The 19,494-nt window shown below is 42.1% G+C and overlaps 1 protein-coding gene across 3 annotated transcripts in view; it reads right to left on the reverse strand.

The window, feature by feature from the left end:
* The window catches only part of AGAP1 (ArfGAP with GTPase domain, ankyrin repeat and PH domain 1), a 402,330-nt gene that overhangs the window by 122,079 nt on the left and 260,757 nt on the right, over positions 1-19,494 (reverse strand). For all 3 annotated transcript variants that reach the window (XM_075710335.1, XM_075710334.1, XM_075710333.1), the window contains exon 11: positions 12,551-12,719. In XM_075710335.1, the coding sequence (XP_075566450.1) occupies positions 12,551-12,719 (169 nt within the window). The remainder of the gene's footprint in view (positions 1-12,550; positions 12,720-19,494) is intronic.

The raw sequence follows: 19,494 nt of genomic DNA on the forward strand, positions 1-19,494 counted from the left end.
AACAAAAATAATATTGTGAATCATCACTGGGCAGCAGAGGTTATTTCAACAGACAGATCACTTTCAACGAAGCCTTCAGCAACTACGCCACCCACTAATTACAAATGCAGAATTAATGTAATTCACAACTATACCCTAAAAAGTGAGATACAAGTGACTTAAATACACGGAGGTGGTCTCCATTTCCTGCTGCAGACACATTTGTGATCTCTCCTAAACAAATCACTTAGTTACAAGAAGTTACATTCAGGAGGGCAACTAATATACTCTTGAATTTATGAGATGAGCAGACATCACAAGAGTCGTGAAGCAGAACTATATTTTTCCATGAAGTAGCGGTGGATGAGACCTGCAGAGAGCGGCTGCACAGAAGCACAGAAAGACTGAATCAGATGAACTACAGCCTACTGCTATGCTTTTGCCATGGCCATGTTTTATTTGTATTATGCTCTTCATGTTCACAATGAGTTTCTCTTCCAAAAAAAGAAATAAACCTCTTAAGGCCAGAGGGCTGCATTCACCAGCTGTTAGAACTAATGAAAAATACATTAGAGTTGTGGGTCAGGAAATCCTGACTCTTGATATCAGAGGGTTAATTGTTTCAAATCATGTTGGGTCAATTTATGTTGCAGCAATACTGCCTATTCTTGAAATGCCCTCTAATTCAGTAAAAGGCACCGTCAAGTAGATTAGATTGGCTGCTGGTCGCCCATTCAAAACCCATACCCAACACTGCTCCTTTAAGTTTCTTCAGGCATTAGGGTGCAAAAGGAAAGTGAAAGGGATAACTTTGCTAGCTGCAAAAAGATGAAAAGCATTCCCTTCCCCTTTTCTCAATTCTGCATTATATTTATGAATTAATTCCCAGAGTTGTGCAGAAATCTTTCCAGTGGACAAAACTTTCCTAAGAAGTGGCTGACCATCCAAAGCTGTGACACTTTCCGCCTTTTCTGCCTTCTGCTTTGCCTACAAATATGAATGTGGGGACAACTCCTGCTTTAGCTGAGGAAAATGTGGGGATGGCTCTTCTGGGTTCCATCAGTTTGCTGCCTCAGATACCAGCATCCACTTTTTACAGATGCATCCTCCTTTCCTTACCAGCACTGGAGATCATGCCCTGCACTGAAATCTGGGAAAACCGCTACTTACAGGTCTTTGCCTCTCCAACTGAGTAGAGTAAGTCTGCACAGCAAGGGAATCATAGAATCATAGAATCGTTTAGGTTGGAAAAGACCTTTAAGATCATCCAGTCCAACCATTAACCTACACTACCAAGTCCACACTAAACCAATTAAGGGTAGACTAGACTAAACCATGTCCCCAAGTGCCACATCTACCCATTTTTTGAACACTTCCAGGGATGGTGACTCCGCCACCTCTCTGGGCAGCCTGTTCCAATGCTTGACTACCCTTTCGATGAAGAAATTTTTCCTAATACCCAACCTAAACCTCCCCTGGCGCAGCTTGAGTCCATAAGGTATTGCCCAGGTGTCAGAGCACTGTCTGGCCACATTCTCAGAAAGATCAGCTGTGGGACCAGGTCTGGAGAGCTCCAACTTCAGTAACCAGGTTCTTGAGTGGGGCTATTAATGGGGGAAAACCTACTGAAGTACTCCTATGGATCCTGTTTTGATCAGATGGCAGCATGCAAACAGCACATCATTTCTGCCTTGGGCTCATCAGGGACCTAAAATAACTTGAAGTTACTCATATGTGGAACGAGAAAGAGTGAGATGACAGTATCTTTCCAAAACACACTGGTTCCAGTATTGAAACTCTCCTTCAATAAACCGACAATAATTTTCAATACTGTAGCAGACGACTTGCTTGTGGGTTTAACTTATTTTTATGATTTTTTTTCAGAAGCATTTATTATCTGAACAAATTTCCTGAAGATAAGCAGCTAGTAATAGAGGAAGACCTTCCATCTCGCAGCCTGGCAGGACAGCCTTTGCGAACTGGGCTTGATTAGTAGCGTACAAACTGAGAAGGGTCAATATTAATGAACAAACAAGGTAAAGCCAAGAAATATCCTGGCAGTGAAGGACATGGTGCTGAGAGTATAACGAGAAAAGCTATTATTCTCAGAGCATACAAACCAACACAGCAAGTGTGGAGGAAAATTAAGTCATCAGAGGAGACATATCTTCTAAAAGAAAGTTAAACCCAAGATCTTCACCAAGGGCTTCTGCTCAAGATCCCAGACTATTTATTCTGCTGGGATCAAAGTGTGCTTTCCTTTCCCAGCAAGCACATTACTATTTTTTCAGCAGTGTTAACAAATAACAGTAATAAATAAGGTATGCTTCACTTTCTGGGCAAGTCCTGATTGAGGTTACCTGCTTGTTAAGGGACTGGACTCAGAGGTGACCATTTTACACTGGCAAATGCTCTACTTTGTATTGCTGTTATTTGGTTGTGAATCCTGTTAACAATTGTGAATTTAATTTTGAAGAAAATAACAGCGCAGAATCAAATAATTCCGTGGTATTATGCTGCACACATGTAAAGCAAAGCATGTGTAGGGGCCTGAGGCAAGAGATGCAAAATGCTTCCTAATCCCTTTGACTGTCTGTGGAAGTTGTTAATAATGAAATTGGAGAGGGGGTGGGGGCAGTCCTACCTGTGCGCTGGATCTATATCAAAACCTGGGAAAATTAACTGAACTAACTTTGGGAGCTTTCCACGAGCCTACAAACCTCCCCAAACCCTGCGAGCTGCAATCAGAGCCTCTTTGGGATGCGGAGGGATGACTGCTGGTATTCAAATATTCTCCAGACTCTTAAGAAAATGGAACAAAGAAACTTTATTTTCGAAAAAGAGACAATAGATACGAATGCGAGATGACTTTTTTTTTTTTTTTTTAATAGCTATTGCCACTGTAACAGCAGCTAAGTGAATGCATGTCTGCAGTGTGAGCAGTTTTGATAAACAGCCTCTGCGGGCCACACAACGGGGATAATGTATCCTTAAGTACTGCCAATGAGCTGCCATTCTGCACAGCCAATTACTTCTGTGCGTCTGTCACTCAAAGGAAAAATGACTGAGCCCATTAGATCAAACCTTTGTCACTGTTCCTAATGCACTCTTAGGCCTCATTAATCTGAGGGAGCAGCAACACAGCCGCCGGTGCCTCATTGCCTCCCCCACAACAGGCCCACGTGAATCTTCTCATCTCTCCCCCAAGTGCACCACGTTAATCAAGCTCTCCTTATTACCCCGGTCCCTGTCACGGCGGAGAGCCCTCTCTCTCTTAAATGCTCTCATTATGGTCCATCTTTAGAGCTGGCTGAGTGTGGGGGGGGGGGTGGGGGGAGAGCCAGAGAGAAAGAGAAGAGGAAAAAGCAAGTCCGATCACATTAATATTCATGACAATAATTAGTATTCTAGGTCACTGAATATTCATGCTATTAGTTTGGTTTTTTATGGGTTTGCTGGATGTCCTGATTGCTGGAGTGTGGAGGAAAACAGCATGGTTGGGACTTTAGATGTCAACGGCAGTTCAATACTCAAAACACATTTGTGATTTTTTTTCCCTTTTGGTAAATCAGCTTCAACCCTCCTGATGGCTTTAATATTTTAAAATCACTGGGGGGAAAAGAACGAGCAATTTTGCAAAGGTCTTAACATCCAACCGGTTAGCATTACAACGTGTAACCGTCAAACACTCGGCGAGATTGCATCGGGTGGACAAGACAGATCTGTGATTTTATTCAGGATACAGCACAACGGAGGCATGAAAATCAACCAGAGTGAAACAGGCACGGACTGAGCAGCACCGACTGCATCTTGTCTGGCATCTACAGTCATCCGCCTGAAGCTTCACGACACATTTCTACCCTTTATCTACCTAATCATGATTGGAGATGGGCACCATTTGCCCACCTCAAGAAAGAATCATAAGACAGTTCATTGTTTCCTTCTTTCCCTAAAGAGAAAAATCTAAGCAAACTCCTTTCCCCCCCCCCCAATATTCAACAAATGCAGTGTTTTTATCAAGTATTTATTTCATTAACACTAATATTTGCCCTGCTCCTTTTTTCCCCAACATTAAGGACTATAGGGTACTAACAGTGGAAGTTTGTTTCTCTTAGTTCTGGAAAGGGCAAATCCTAGTCCAAACGAACTGGAGAAGATGACCTTGAGGGATCCCCCTCTAGTGGGATGAAAGGGAAATCTTCGATGCACTTAAAATGGGGCTTTTTTTCCTTCAAAATGAGCAAACTGTCAACTTCTCCTTTCATTCACTACAGCTGTATATCACCGAACTAACAGCAAAGCCAACCAAATGGAAAATTGACTTGGGTGATTAATGACAAAAGTAAGTCACAAACTTGCATGTGATCTGTGGCAAAACTGTAAAACTCATGCTCAAGTTGAAGCACGGAAAACATTTCACGTTAAGTCAAGTCATTTCATGTACCACGTCCGACTACAAAATTAGTAGCAAATAACTATCTAGCTACTGACCTCTGGCCTCGTGGGAACTCCACCAGGTAAAACATGGCACTGTCAAGTCCCACACTGCTCCAGTACACAACCTCAGTCACCTACAAGTAAGGACTTCAGAGCAGATTCAAGCATTTAGGACTCAGTTCCGCAGTTGGCTTTGGAGCAATTGCCTATGCTCTTGGCTTGATACACAATTTTATTCATCGCCAGCCTGATCATAACATCTGAATCCTCATGGTAACCTCCAATTAAAAAGAGATTATTACGTGATCTACAAAAATACCAATGAATTCAGTATACTCTGGATCAAGACTTGAATTCACAACTCATCACAAGAGAGGAGTGACCCCAGCCACAGTTTTACATCATGCTTCCCCTCCTGCCTACAGCACCCAACACTTCAGAGGGTACTGGCTCTCTCTGGACTCAGCAGCTATTAATTCAGATATTGTGGAAAATGGCTATCCAACGTGACAGGTAGGGCTGTAGATATAAGTTAGGCTTAAAAAGAAAAAAAAAAATGCAGTGGTTAAAGAACAGAATTCTTAGATGGGCATTAGAATCTAAAGACACCATGTCAGAAATCTTACTTTGAAGGTATACCAGTCTAATTGAAGCATCAATTCTCTACCTTTCTAAAAGAAATATCTGGAAGGCAGTGCATTCCAACTCACCCTGATTCCAGGCACTTCAGTGTAAAATAAGATCACTTAATGACCACTGCATTGATTTGATAGTTGATCACAATTAATAACAGATAGAAAACTCACATTTATACAAATGTGAAGATGCCATTCTTATAACATGTCTGCAGTGTCACATCCAGTTAGCAGGTAACAACCTTCAGCATACTTAATGATGGCTATGTAGCTAACACATTTTAGGATACTTCACATACCGTACAGTCACTACTGTAAGTAAATTTAATAGCACCAAATTATTTAAATGAAGTGTTAATCAGGAAACAATTTATCTCTACACCATAACCTATTTTTAGATGCGAACTTTCTACATCAGTGGCTCTTGCTGCAGCTCAGGCTTTGGGTTGTTTGTAGAGGAGAAGAAATAAATGACTCCTGGGAGAGATTTCAGGAATAAGTTCACCTTCAGGTCACCAGCTCAACTCCAACCCAACTTGGGAGTAATTGAAACCTGGACCCACTCCTGCTCCAAAGTCAGCAAGAACTGAGTCAGCTTCTAAAAGGCACAGAGACTTGGCCAGTGGCTGATTTACAGGACTGCTGGCCCTTATGACATTGGAACAATATGTCACCAATGTTAGATAAAGTTGGAACTGAGCAAGTCCACAAGTTACCCTTTTCTGAAGTACTTCCAACTGAGATGCATCAACAGAATGATGTTCAATGCCATGCAAATTAAATTTAAAGTTACTTAAGCATAATTCAACAACTTGGATTTACAATACCACAAAAGTAACATAACTTTAGATTAAAGGGAACAAACTTCCTTTTCCCCAACTCAGAGATTCCTACCAAGTTAGCATTCAAGTACAAGTACCTTTCATAAAGCCACAGTTAAAAATCTGCTATTTAAAGCCTTCATATAACAAAACCAAAACACCCCCCCCCCCCCTGCCGTCCATATTGCCTGGGAGAAGTGGCCACACAGAATCCCAATTCTTACAGGATAAACCCCAGATTGCACCTCCAAGAACCCAAGAAAGCCCAGAGACCAGCTTTTGCTTTTAAAGTGTCATGGCAAAACTTCTAGGGAAAGAAAAATCAACCTTTTTCCAGGCAAGGTTGTCTGGGTTTGCAACAGCAGAAACAGCCTTAGCTTCTACTCATTTGTGTGGCTTTCTGACAAAGTACAGAAAACACTCCTTTTTCCCTGCTGCCGTTTCACTTTCAGTTTGGTTACTGTCCTACCATGACTATACACATCAAGGGAAAAGTCTTTTTCCCAGCTCTTGTGCCCATGTGTAAACCCAGCCAGAAAGGGTCATCTTGGGTTTTTTTCTTTGTAAATTCTCACATAGGTCTTCATTTTTTTTTTTTTTTTTTTTCACATCTCAGAAATGGAAACGCTTAAGAAGGACTAGATCATGGCTTCTTTTGTTAAGAATATTAGTATTTCCCAGAGATACCCGCTTCCAGACGTTTGGGGTGTAAACACATTTAGAGATGAGGATAGCTGTGACAGAGATAATTATTATATGTCTGTATTTATCAAACGGTCTTTAAAACCAGAAAAACAATCTTGTTCAGACAAGAAGTGCCACAAAGTGAAACTAAATTCAATGTGCTAGGAGTAGCATGCTTTTAAACTTTCCCTTCTGTATGTGACATCTATGTCAATTAGATCTAACAGATAAAAATTTCACGTACTGCTTGGCTGTTATAAATCATATTACCAAATAACTGAGTATATCTGTCTTGAATTCACAACATCTCCCCAATTACCCTAATTCCTTCTATTCTTCTCATAGCAATGCTATAGGAAGCACCTTGGGAAAGATCTTCACTTGGCTTAAACTTGCAGGAGAAAGAGACTGAATGTGTTTGATGCAAGTGATCACTTAGGTCCAAGAAGGCTTTAGAGAAGGAAGGTGATGAGAAGGAAGAGCTCAAGCTGCCCTGCTACCTCACAGACCAAGGTGGGGATTAGAAGAGAAGTTGTTGAGCTCTCCTATGGATGGAGCTTTATGCCTTCTAGCAGCAATCACTGCCTTGCAGAGACACAAGGTACCTATGATCATCCCTTCAGAAATCAAGTGGGAGCTAGGAGAGAAAAGCTACCCCCAAAGTGTCTCTTGTGAGATGACTGCTCCTATTCCCTGACCCAAGCTATCCCAAGTCTGTCCACATGCTATCCCCAACATCTATGCTGAAGTGTACCAATCTCTGAGACAGCATCCCCATGGCACGTATTTTACAACCCACCAGTTGATAGGCAAGAGGCCTTTGCCTCCCTATCAGACCAGCCAATGTGCTCACATCTACCCAAAATACAAGAAATTCCACTAAGAGACAGAGAAAATGACCTGTTGGGCACTCGTGAAAGAATGAATTTAAAACATGTCAATTATAGGCAACCAAATAGACATCTAATACATATATTTATTGGCAAAGTTGGCACTGAAATCCATACTTAAGGGGCAGCTTCTGAACAGTGTTTAGTAACAGACCATTGATGTCTTCAAATGAAGACACTGTTTAAGATAAGCACTATTTGCTTGTTTCAACAATAAAAACGCATTGACTTTTTTTTTTTTTTAGTGTTTGAATGAAAGTAAGTTCAAACATTTCTAGGAACACAAGTTAGTGGGAAGCAGGTAATCTCAGCTGAGAAGTGCTTTTAGTGGGCCTGTGCTATCACCATGTATAAGCAAAGACAATGAGTTCTATTACCAAGGGCAATCTTAAACGTGACATTTTAATTAGGCAGTGTTATTCTTTCAGTATCTTAGCTTTTTCACTTAACTGTACACAATTACGTAACAGCAGCAGTAGAATTAGTCTGTTCCTGACCACACAAAACCATTAAATGAAATACTGTCCTCACTTCTAAGCATGGAGAATATTATAGAATCATAGAATCGTCTAGGTTGGAAAAGACCTTTAAAATCATCCAGTCCAACCATTAACCTACACTACCAAGCCCACCTAAACCAATCAAGGGTAGACTAGACTAAACCATATCCCGAAGTGCCACATCTACCTGTTTTTTGAACTCTTCCAGGGATGGTGACCTCCACCACCTCTCTGGGCAGCCTGTTCCAATGCTTGACCACCCTTTCCGTAAAGAAATTTTTCCTTATTTCCAGCCTAAACCTCCCCTGGTGCAGCTTGAGCCCATTTCCTCTTGTCCTATCGCTAGCTACTTGGGAGAAGAGACCAACACCCACCTCACTACAACCTCCTTTCAGGTAGTTGTAGAGAGCGATAAGGTCTCCCCTCAGCCTCCTCTTCTTCAGGCTAAACAACCCCAGTTCCCTCAGCCGCTCCTCATAAGACTTGTTCTCCAGACCCTTCACCAGCCTTGTTGCCCTTCTCTGAACACGCTCCAGCACCTCAATGTCTTTCTTGTATTGAGGGGCCCAAAACTGGACACAGTATTCCAGGTGCGGCCTCACCAGCACCGAGTACAGGGGGACAATCACCTCTCTGCTCCTGCTGGCCACAGCATTCCTGATACAAGCCAGGATGCTGTTGGCCTTCTTGGCCACCTGGGCACACTGCTGGCTCATGTTCAGCTGGCTGTCAACCAACACCCCCAGATCCTTTTCGGCCAGGCAGCTTTCCAACCACTCCTCCCCAAGCTTGTAGCGTTGCATGGGGTTGTTGTGACCGAAGTGCAGTACCCGGCACTTGGCCTTGTTGAACCTCATACAGTTGGCCTTGGCCCATCGATCCAGCCTGTCCAGGTCCCTCTGCAGGGCCATCCTACCCTCGAGCAGATATTACTCCAGGTACCAAGTCTGCACTGGCAAAAAGAACAAAAGAACAGAAAACAACACTGTTTTGGGGAAGAGGTAATGTGAAACAGTGAGAATGTAGTGTATTTGCATGCCTAAAAATAAAAACAGCAAGTGCTGATTCTTTCTGTGCTTGGTCCAAACCTCCTCCATACAGCAGGTCTGTGTACAGAAACCTCCCAACGAAAAAACAGTAACAGACAATTTCAGCTCTGCGATCAATTTTAAAGCATCGCTCAAGATGAACGTAACATTTTGCCAGCACTAACAACTGAGAAAAAGCTCTGAGGCAACACCACAGACTGCAAGGGGTAATTTGCAAATGTTTTTAGTTGCATGATGGACAGCTACAGAGATACCAGAAGTCCTCCTGGTGCTCCAGAAGCTGAGCTCTGAGTACCTATGAGTCTCCCACCCAACAGAAGCTGTGACCCTCTGCATAAAAAACACTGTCAATATACTTGACCAAACGAAAGTTCAGACTAATAAGCCAGGCAACAGCTTGTGACAGTGTCTTTTTTACAATACTAATACTCCCCCAATAATTTAAAATCACTCTCTGCAATGCAGCTCTTCAGCCTTACCTGAACGCAAGAGTGTGACATATGGACTGATGCACAGCCAAGCTGCTGACAGTTATTTCCCAGATCCAGTCTGCCCTACTAAAGTAATACCTTACTGATTAGCAGTTCCTTCTTGTCGTGGTTTAGCCCCAGCCAGCAACTAAGCACCACGCAGCCGCTCGCTCACTCCCCCTACCCCGATGGGATGGGGGAGAGAATTGGAGGAGTAAGAGCGAGAAACACTCCCGGGCTGAGATAAGAACAGTTTAATAATGGAAATAAAGTAAAATAGTAATGATAATAATAACAATATAATAATAATAGTAATAATAATATACAAAGCAAGTGATGCACAATGCAATTGCTCACCACCCGCCGACCGATACCCAGACAGTTCCCGAGAACTGGATCTGGGAAATAACCAGGACACTCCTTTTATTTGTTTTTAAGTGAGTAACCACTGCTTGGATCAATCAGCTTTCTAAAAAGGCTACTCTGTCCTGCTGCTGCTGGTCATTCTGTCCAGTAATGCAATAACCAGACAGACCTCAAGTGTGGCCGTTAGGTAAGAAAGATTCAATGAAGGTAGCTTCTTCAGGGGAAACAAATTCTGTCAAGAAAAACCCCAAAGAAGAGATACCATGGCTGACAATGGACTGAATGTACCAACCTGAATTTCAGAAGCAACGGCTGCAAGGGAAAATATACTACAGTGGGTTTGAAACTACTCATTGCGTATGCAGCTGAACTAATGAAATACAACCTTACAGAGATGTGCGCATCTTCACTGACCCTTCTCTCACACCAGAGCCTTAGACATTCCCCTTCTATATCCTCTGACACCCAAAGTGGGCACGAGACAGCAGGTAACAAGGTATGAACAGGCTGGCTGGCTGCCATGTAGAGCGTAAAGCTGTTCAGTCCAGACTGTCTTCACCTGCTCCCCCAGCAAGTTATAAAGATGCTTCAAACCTGTTAGGCTTCCAGCCAGCTATAGGGGTAATGTAATTAAGACATCAATGCTTCCTTTATCTATGGGATGAGCGCCATGCAAAGGTAAGCAAGAACTTGCTTAAAATTAAAGAAGGATCAGCGTAGCATCCCAGCTGCGTGAGAGGGGAAATGAAGGTATCTGAGTGGGTAATGATAGAGAAATCAGGTTCAACTCCCCTTGGATACAACTCTCTCACACATTAGGAGGGCATGAATTATTTTAAGACTTAACCACAGTAGATCTCTTGAGCTGTGGTAACCAGACATTGACAACAGAAGAGTCTTTCAGTATTTCTAAGCATGATGACAAAGAAGTCAATAGAGAGGACAGATGCTCCAACTATTACTACCATGTTATTTGAAAAACGCTATCTAAAAGTAGAGCTGTTTTCCAGCATTTGCACTTTCTAGCATAATTAACTCTTCTCTTTTAAAGCAACTGCTGTGCGATAAAACCTCAGGCTAGCCAGGATACATACACAGTGGCTACCACCACTGCCAGAGAGAGCTGTCTACTGTGCAGTTTCATGTAAAGAAAGCATTATACGTGCAGAGTCCTGAAACAAAATGAATATTGCACATTTCATTAGAGTCACGTACAAGCTGTTTCCCTCTGACCTGGCAATCTAAGGCATATGCCATAACATGCAAATTCCATGTTATAAGGTCTGTATTAGTATGTATCTCTGAATATGTTTTCTCAAGTGTACTTCTCTGGAGCAATCAAGTAATTTTTGCCTGTGTTCAAGTGTCTTAAAAGCAGAAATCTCTTATTTAAATGTCTTACTGCTGGTTTATTGACTCAGCCCAGAACTCTTCTTCTCTAAATTATGGACTATGTTGAAAAACACCCCCCCCCCCCCCCCATCTAAATTAAATAGCAAAATGGAAAAAACAAACCAACCATGAATAATTTCCTGCTATGAACTCTTCCAGTGACAATGCCAGCTCTGTGCCTCTCGGGGGGTAGGTTACAACTTGGAAAAGAGTCTGAGGAAATCATGGCTTCGGACATTTCAAGTCCCCAGCCAAACTAATATAACATGCCACACAAGATCTCCAGGGATGTCTGCTCAGTGACACCACTGCAAACTCACAAGGCTTTTTTTTTTCCTTTTCCTTTTTTAAACATTCATCTCAACAAGCAGCTGTTGAGTAGTTGGAAGGAAAATCCTTCTCCCTCTTCCCCTAACGTAGAAGAATGTGCATTGCAAAAACACAGGGAATTGCATCTTGACTTGAAGCACAAGATAACTATTCCTATCCCAGAGAAGACACCTGAGTAGCAGAGTGACCAAGTTCCTTCCTGCGGTTCTCACCCTACCCGTGTAGTGTGTATTACACAGGGACAAAAGTACATTTGGATGGTTTCATCAGCACATGCTGGAGGTGTCTACGTTAATCATAAATGCAAAAGGCACTCGGCACTTTATGGATGTCATCCCAAACATGCTGACAAAACTTCCATACCAACACTATGCCATTATGAGTTTCGTATAAGCTATGCATTTTACAAGATAAATTGTCTTAAATGTTTTTCCTTAATGCAATTTTTTAAATCCACTTAGCTGTATGGACAAGTACAATAGCGCACAATAAACTTCTTTGTTTAGAGCTTACAAGGAGCTATAAACTACTTCCATAAACGAACTAAAATAGCTTTCTACAGGAAGAATCCTGCTGTTGGAAAGTCCAAAATTATGCATCCTTCTAAAGGTGGAAAGAAGTGCTGTGGATCCCACCAGGAAGCCGCAAAAAGCCTTTTCAAAAATCTCCTGGTTTTCCAAAGTATTAGACCCAACAGATCAGTCATAAGGCAGCATCAATTCTTCACAAATGTTAATTTCTGTGAAATTACACAGCGTTTTGGCAAGTATAAGGTAACAAGTATAAAAAGATAGGTGTTGAAGGTTATTCAGAAACTTAGAATCTGTCATGGAGGACAGATCAGCAGTCAGGGCTTAAAAAGTTATGCATCAGTGGTTATTTGGATTTGTAGATTATTACTAGATATCATCCCCACCCCAGTAGTACATAACAATTGCCTACAGGCACTTGGAAATGCAGTCCTTCCCTTTTTTTGCCTAGCATGGAATTTTCTTACCTGAATTCGGCGAGATGTGTAAACTGCTCATGTCCTTGGAGAGGCCATTTGTTTTGGGACTGGAAATGGGTGCACAAGCTGATGTAGCTCGGGGTGGCCTCTTCCCGGGGACTTTCACAGTGGTTCTCAGCAAGTCGATTTCTTTCCCGTGAACGTTCTGCATATAGTCCTGGTAAAGAGGAAAAAAAATCCAAAACCCAGTATCAAACAGTCAGTTCTGTAAGCAATAGATCTAATGAAATCTGGTTTCATAAGACTCTTGTCCTACATCATCCGCCAGCACCCACCATATGGTTTTCCCCTTCCTTCCATTTTCTTGATGATCCCTTCCATACTTCTCACTACAAAGACTCCCCAAAGTCCCGAGCTTTCTAATACATCCTCAACTCACAACGTGGCTGATTCTGAGCCACATGTAGGAATTCACCAGCTAGCAGGTCCCAAAGAGGAGAAGGCTGACTGTTCCTCATGAGCACACTTACTTGTGCCTCCTCTCTGCCAACGTTTTGTGCATCTCCTCCTCCCTCAAACTTAGCCAAAATCGGTTGGCAAGCACAAAAGTTACGAAAGGGAACTCACTAACTGGTAAGGTTTCTGCAATTACAACATCGTTTCCTTAGAATACGATCCTTCCTCCACACACATTTTAAAAAAAAAAAAAATCATAGAGGAGAAAAAATTATGCAAATTGCATCTGATTAGATTAAACACACTAAAATCCGGAAGTCAGAAGTGGAAAAGACTTTTCCTAATTCTTTTTTGGAAAGCCCACAAAGAGGCAATAAGCGAACCCAGTCAGCTATGGAAAGACAGCCGTCAACTAACTGGAGCCAAGCCACCGCTTCCCAAGAAGTCCATGAGAAAGTTCTTCAAACAGTAAAAAGCTTATGGAAAAACAGGCTCTTGAGATACTGCTTTCCAGCTTCAAAGGCATTCCCTAAATTATCCATGGGCTGCTTCAGATGAAAACAGAAAAGCAAATGGACATAGGTGTCTTTATCAGAGGGCAAATGACAATTCATTAAGGTGAGACAGCCACTGAGGCTGCAATCCTGGGATACATCAGAAGAGGTATTTCCAGTAGAGATGATTAATGTTAAAGCCAGTACACAAGACACCAAAGTTTTCATCTCCTGGTAGACATGATTGTGGTTACTTGCATCCCAGAAAAAATAACTGAACCTGGAAAAACTGCAAGGACATTAAAAGAAACAAAGAGACTGTATCTTATGAGAAGTCATGCAAGACAGGTTCACACAGCACAGCTAAATCAAGGGTGAAAAAGGGTATGAGTATTGCACAAAAATACATCTGGGTATATGTACCCCAAGAGGAAAACAGTAATTTGAACTGAAGATTGGGAAAAGACCTGGGCTTAAGCTTTTGAGTTAAGCTGGAAACCAAGGCAAAGGTATTCTTGAGCAATCTTCTATGCGGAGCAGTGGGGGCAAAAAAATCTAATTCCTTTTCAGACAGAACTTGATCATCTTACAGAGGCCTGGGTGATGCTGTGGGCGTCTGCACGAGCAAAGACTTGCCAGCAAAGACATAACTCCCAGTCATCCAAGTGGCCAGGACAAGATTTAGCCACATTACAAGGTGTTTTTTGAAAGACTGCCAATATTAATTAGGTCAGTTCCAAACCTGCAGTACACCACCAGAGCATCAATTTTACAAGTAAATACGCAAATGGACTAAAAGCATACCCAAGGTCTACATCACTGCTGCCACAATACAGGGAGCAATCAGCTCCCTCATAAAAATCCTTCTGCCTTTGACAGTTTTTACAATACAAATTATATATTCCGCTCAAAACACATCAAAAATCTACTACTGGACCAGCATTCATTTCTTCACAGCTAACATTAATCTGTGATAAAAACCCGAAACTAAGCCATCACATCAGCTTTTTTCTTCCCTCAGCTGTTTGAGAATTATTAACAGTAAAAAGGGGGGGGTCTGAACAATTCACGGCGAGAGGACACAGAGCTCTGCTGACAAAAGAAACAAAGGCAATCCATTAATAAAAATTCATTCACTAGGTGTTAGAAACTAACAAAATGGTTTCATCCATATATTATCAAGTCGGCGTAACTTTCTTGTTCAGTGTCAGTTCTTCACAAATTAAAATACAATAAGCAGAACATAATTGAGCATTTATTGCTTATGGGCTCTAAAATGAGGCTTAATCAGATAGTGACTAAACCTCAGCATGTACTCTTTTTAATAGACACGTTTTATTTAATGTACAACAACCAGTGTATGCCATTTAAATTTGAGAAGGAAATGTTTATTCCAAATTCTTCAAATGAATAGCATGTACTATTTCCCTGCTACCTTGCCAACTTGAGAGATGTGACAGGGCATTATTAAAGCCCTTTTAATTGAGAGTAAACCAGGCTTAGGTGAGCTATAAACCATTCGAGAGAGTAAGTGAATGGTGGCAAAGAGGAAATAAATGCGCTGTAGCCATACCGTTATTATATGAAAGTGTCCAAACACAACAGATGCCACATAGGTATTAATGTCAGCTTAAATATTTATAGGGATATATCAAATGTAAATAATAAAGACTCTTTCATTGTGTGCACGATGCATAGCGATAATCTCTGCATTTCCCTGAGGAGGAGAGGCAAGCACCAAGTTTCCAGTCAGCAGAGCATCCACCCCCACGCACACTCCTTCAGATCTGCACTTGGGGAATAAAAGTTAAAACTACAAACTAATGTCGCAGCTTCAGAAGCGCAATGGAGGGTTTGATCGGATTAGAACAGATGAGGGTCTTGCTGTCATCTGGAATATGCTGTGTTAAAGAGAAGACAGCAAGCCTGATTTTGATATGCAAATGTTACAGATATAACTCCCCTAGATGTTAGTTGTAGAAAATGCTGATCCGAGAAAAAAGGGGAAAAAACCCTTTAACAAGGCATGAGGGTAATTCAAAGCCAAGTACTTTTAAACAGCACTTAACAAGTCCCTAGAGCCCACTCAACAGCGGGCCACCCCAGAAGTGCCATCTTCTGCCCCTCAACAGCTTGAAAAAGTAGTAATTGCAAATCCATTTGCATTTTTCTTCTCAACTTGTCCATGTTCATCATTCAGCAACACGGGGGGGGGGGACAGGGGGGAAGCAAGCGGCAAAGGAAAGGGAACTCTCCCCAAACGTGTGGATAACAGGAGAAGCCAGCGCCCCAGTCCCCCGCACCCCTGTGCTTGCACCTTTGCCATCGCTTGTTTTTTACATTTCGCTCCTAATTATGTTGCATCTATTGCCATACACTTAATTAGCTGCATTAATGTGATTTCTTTTCACATAGTCAAGCAATTAAGAGCTATGATTGAGTTTCATTCAATTAGCCTCAACAAACATGCTAATTGATGTCCCAGATGCAAATGAGGTGCAATGAGAGAAACCTGCTAGCAATTGAGAGTTGTGGCGGGGAGACCCACAGCTCTCAGCTTGCTGACAGCAGCACAGCTTACCATGGCTCCCACCTTCTGCGAAGCTGCCTTTGGAGGCGGCGGGGCGGGGAGGGGGAGAGACAAGCCATTAGTGCCTCAGTTGTCCCAAATAGATCCCTACAGGAATAATGGGCAGCGCTGAATCCAATCAACATCATCTCCAATTCTCATGGCAATGGCTGGTATGAGCCAGAGAAGAGCTTAGCATTTTCCTGCAGACAGGTAGGCATTACAGACCCTGCGAACGCCACTGTTTCTTCAGCTAAGGACTATAAAAGGTCTCCATCTAATCTCCAAGCTTGTGAAATACTACGCAGGTAATGGCCTGCAGTTATCAGTAACTGGCAACTTAATCTTAGTCAGCTGTGGGGCAATGCTGCCTCTTCAAGTTAAGGCCAGAATGCATCAATCAATCAATAATCCCTAAAAATACGCTCGCTATATTGATTCTCATTGCTTTTCATCCTGAGGTTACCGTTAGCGGTTTGCTCAAATATAGTGCTGCTGAGGTGTTAATTTGACTACTCAAGGCCATTGACCATTATCTAGAGGACTAAATAAACTGTTAAAATATCAGCAAAAATCGTAAAAGCTACATTGACTGAAGATGACACAAAATATTATCTGACAGCACCACAAAATGAATTGCCTTGAGTAAGAAAGAAACGATACACCATGATACGCCATGACACAGAATAACGTGAAGTAAAATTACTTTAGTTCTGCTCTTAATACAGCTCTCCATTTACAACAGCAGAAATTAATTTAACCAATTAACTGAACAGAAGCCTTTCAGACATGCAAATTGAGCAAACAGGTAAGATGTTGTTTTCTAAACAGACCTACCAAAAAGAAAGACTGCTATTTTGGGGGGACCCTTTTGTTTTCAAATGCCAGTCGTTCAACTTGCTGCTATACATCACAATGGTTTCTGATTGCCCTCAAAGCTAGAGAAGGCAGTCCACCAAAGGCCACAAGCTGAACCCAGAATTATGTGATGCTTCCAGCTAGCTGCCGACTTTCTCCCAGCTGAGAAGACTGAAGACAACAGGCAAACACCCCTTCTTCCACAGCCACACTTAGTGCTGCTGCTGCCTGTTTGGCCCCTTTTTCAGGGAAGGAAGTACATACAGATGAGATTGAGGGAAAGGCAGAAGAAAGTGCTGGTTGCTGCTTCTGTGAAGCTGTGACTCAAACTCACACCATCCAAGTCTACAAACAATATCTCAAATACCTCACTGAAGGACCACAGAGAATGAGGCAGTATGGTTCCTCCCTAGAACAATCCTTAAGTTAAAGCTGTGGCTCGTGTTAGTTTAGGTATGTAACATTGTGGATATCAAAAACATTACGGAGTTTGAGGATTTTCAAATGTCTCTAATACAAGAGACTGTCACCTTTGTCACACACACACGAAATGCCTTTCTAATACCTAGGTTGTATTTCAGAAACACAGTATTCCATTATCAGTGTACTAAGCAAGAAAATGTGGATGAATGCTGAGTTACTGAATGTAATATTTACCAGTCAGTACTGCGAGAGCTAAATTCCCCATACACTTCTGCCCTTAAGGTAGGTATTTTCCTCTTGATTTGCACAACTGCAAGGTATTTTCCAAGGTAACGGAAAACACACCCAAGAGCTGAACCATTTTACTCAGCCAGGTTTCTGCTGCACTGAAGCACCTGAGTGGGCAGGTTCTGGCAGCCTGCCTATGCAGGCAAGTTCAGTTCTGCTCTGGCAGCAACCAAAGACACAGTCAGACTTTTTCTGATTGAACTGCTTTGGATTGTACTTGTGTCCTGGGATTACAGTGAAAAGGCTAATGCTGCTGCAACCTAGTCTTCTTGGCCAAGAAACCTCGCCAAGAAGAATGATCAAGCTGTAGAAGACAACAATTAGGGTCTCCTGTGGTGGGGCACAGTTGGACTGTGGATAGACCTACCTTGCACAGAAATCCCCTTCATTGAAGTTACATTTTTTACATCATGGTACTCAGTCAATGGGACTCAAAGCTCACATCAAAATCCCTCATCTCAGGATTGCCATGTGTCATAACATTAACATATATTAAAGAAAAAAAAAAAATCTCTCTCCTAGAGAACGTCCCCACGTGTTTCTTCCACCACATACCTGTCCCACTGCCACCATTTTCCAATGCACAACATACCAAACAGACTCTCAGAGAACAATCCGTTTCCATGCCTTTAATGGTACACAAATACAAAATGTCACACTTTTTCTCATTTTGAGCCATTAAAATCTCTCAGAAGCAGCCTGCCTTTCCAATGCTAGGAACTGTTCCAGGCCCAGGATCCTTCCCAGATCTGTCCCTGGTTTACTCTGAGCTTCCTACCAAAACACCTTCATTTTGTGCTAGTTTTTCCCCACTGTTCAATTGGACAAAACAATCCTAAGGCTTAGCTTACTGAGGTTGAGACAGCGTTTTCTGATCTGAGGTGAAATAAAAATAATTATGGAAAAGAAAGTTTATGGTTGCACCTCTGGATGACATTTTAAAGACTGCGGGTGGCATATTTTTTGAAACACAGTTCCAATTTCGTGAGCTGACCTATTGGACCCACAAAACCTATTGTTCACCCTCAGCAACAACTACTTCTGAAAAATAAAACCCAATCCCCTTCCCCACAAACCAGACCAAAACCCCCAAACCTCTGGCAGGCTGGTAAATGGATGAAGCCTTGACTTTTGTGCCTGTACATGGCAGTCAGACATTTTTATTGCAAAACGTCGTCTGGAAAAGATGCAAAACAAAATTGCTAAACTGCAAAAAGAAGAAAAGGGCGGGGGGGGAGAAAAAAAACAAAAGGCCCCCTTCCCTTTGCTTATTGAGTTCAAAGGCATAACATGCAGCACCCTGCAGCAAATGGGAAGCTACACTAATTTTAAAGCCATAAAACGCTATAAAGTGCCCTGCGGGGCAGGACTACACTGAAGCTAGTTGCACCTAAATAAGACATGGTTCATTTACTTCGCAGCTTAGCCTAATGTAATCATCAGCGGATTTCTAGCCTAGAGTTGTAACAGGCAAATAGCCGATACTGCGGAGGCGACACTCCCAGCCATTGAGGGGCCTCAGCTAGATTGCTGTTGATTAGAAAATTTTTCAGTTTTGACAAGCACTTAATGAACATAAATCGCTCCTTGATTGGTTTCCATTTGGGGCCACAGGCACACCTAAGAAGAAACAAAAGTCTTCAACTCCTCTCTCCCCCCGCTTCCCGGGAAGGACCTCAGCAACAAACCTACCATCAGGTTATGAGCCACAGTGGAATATATTCATCAAATGTTCCTGTTAAATTAGCCATCCTCCCCTCTCGCATATAAATATGGGCATAGTATCATTTGGCTTCATAATATATAGTTAATATTAAGAAAAGCAATGAAATGTTATTTTCCGAGGAGAACATAGGAATGAAAATGCATTCTGGAAAACACTGATCACCCTAAAGCGCTCTGTC

The sequence above is a fragment of the Pelecanus crispus genome, chromosome 5 (genome assembly GCF_030463565.1).
Source record: "Pelecanus crispus isolate bPelCri1 chromosome 5, bPelCri1.pri, whole genome shotgun sequence".
NCBI classification, from domain to species: domain Eukaryota; kingdom Metazoa; phylum Chordata; class Aves; order Pelecaniformes; family Pelecanidae; genus Pelecanus; species Pelecanus crispus.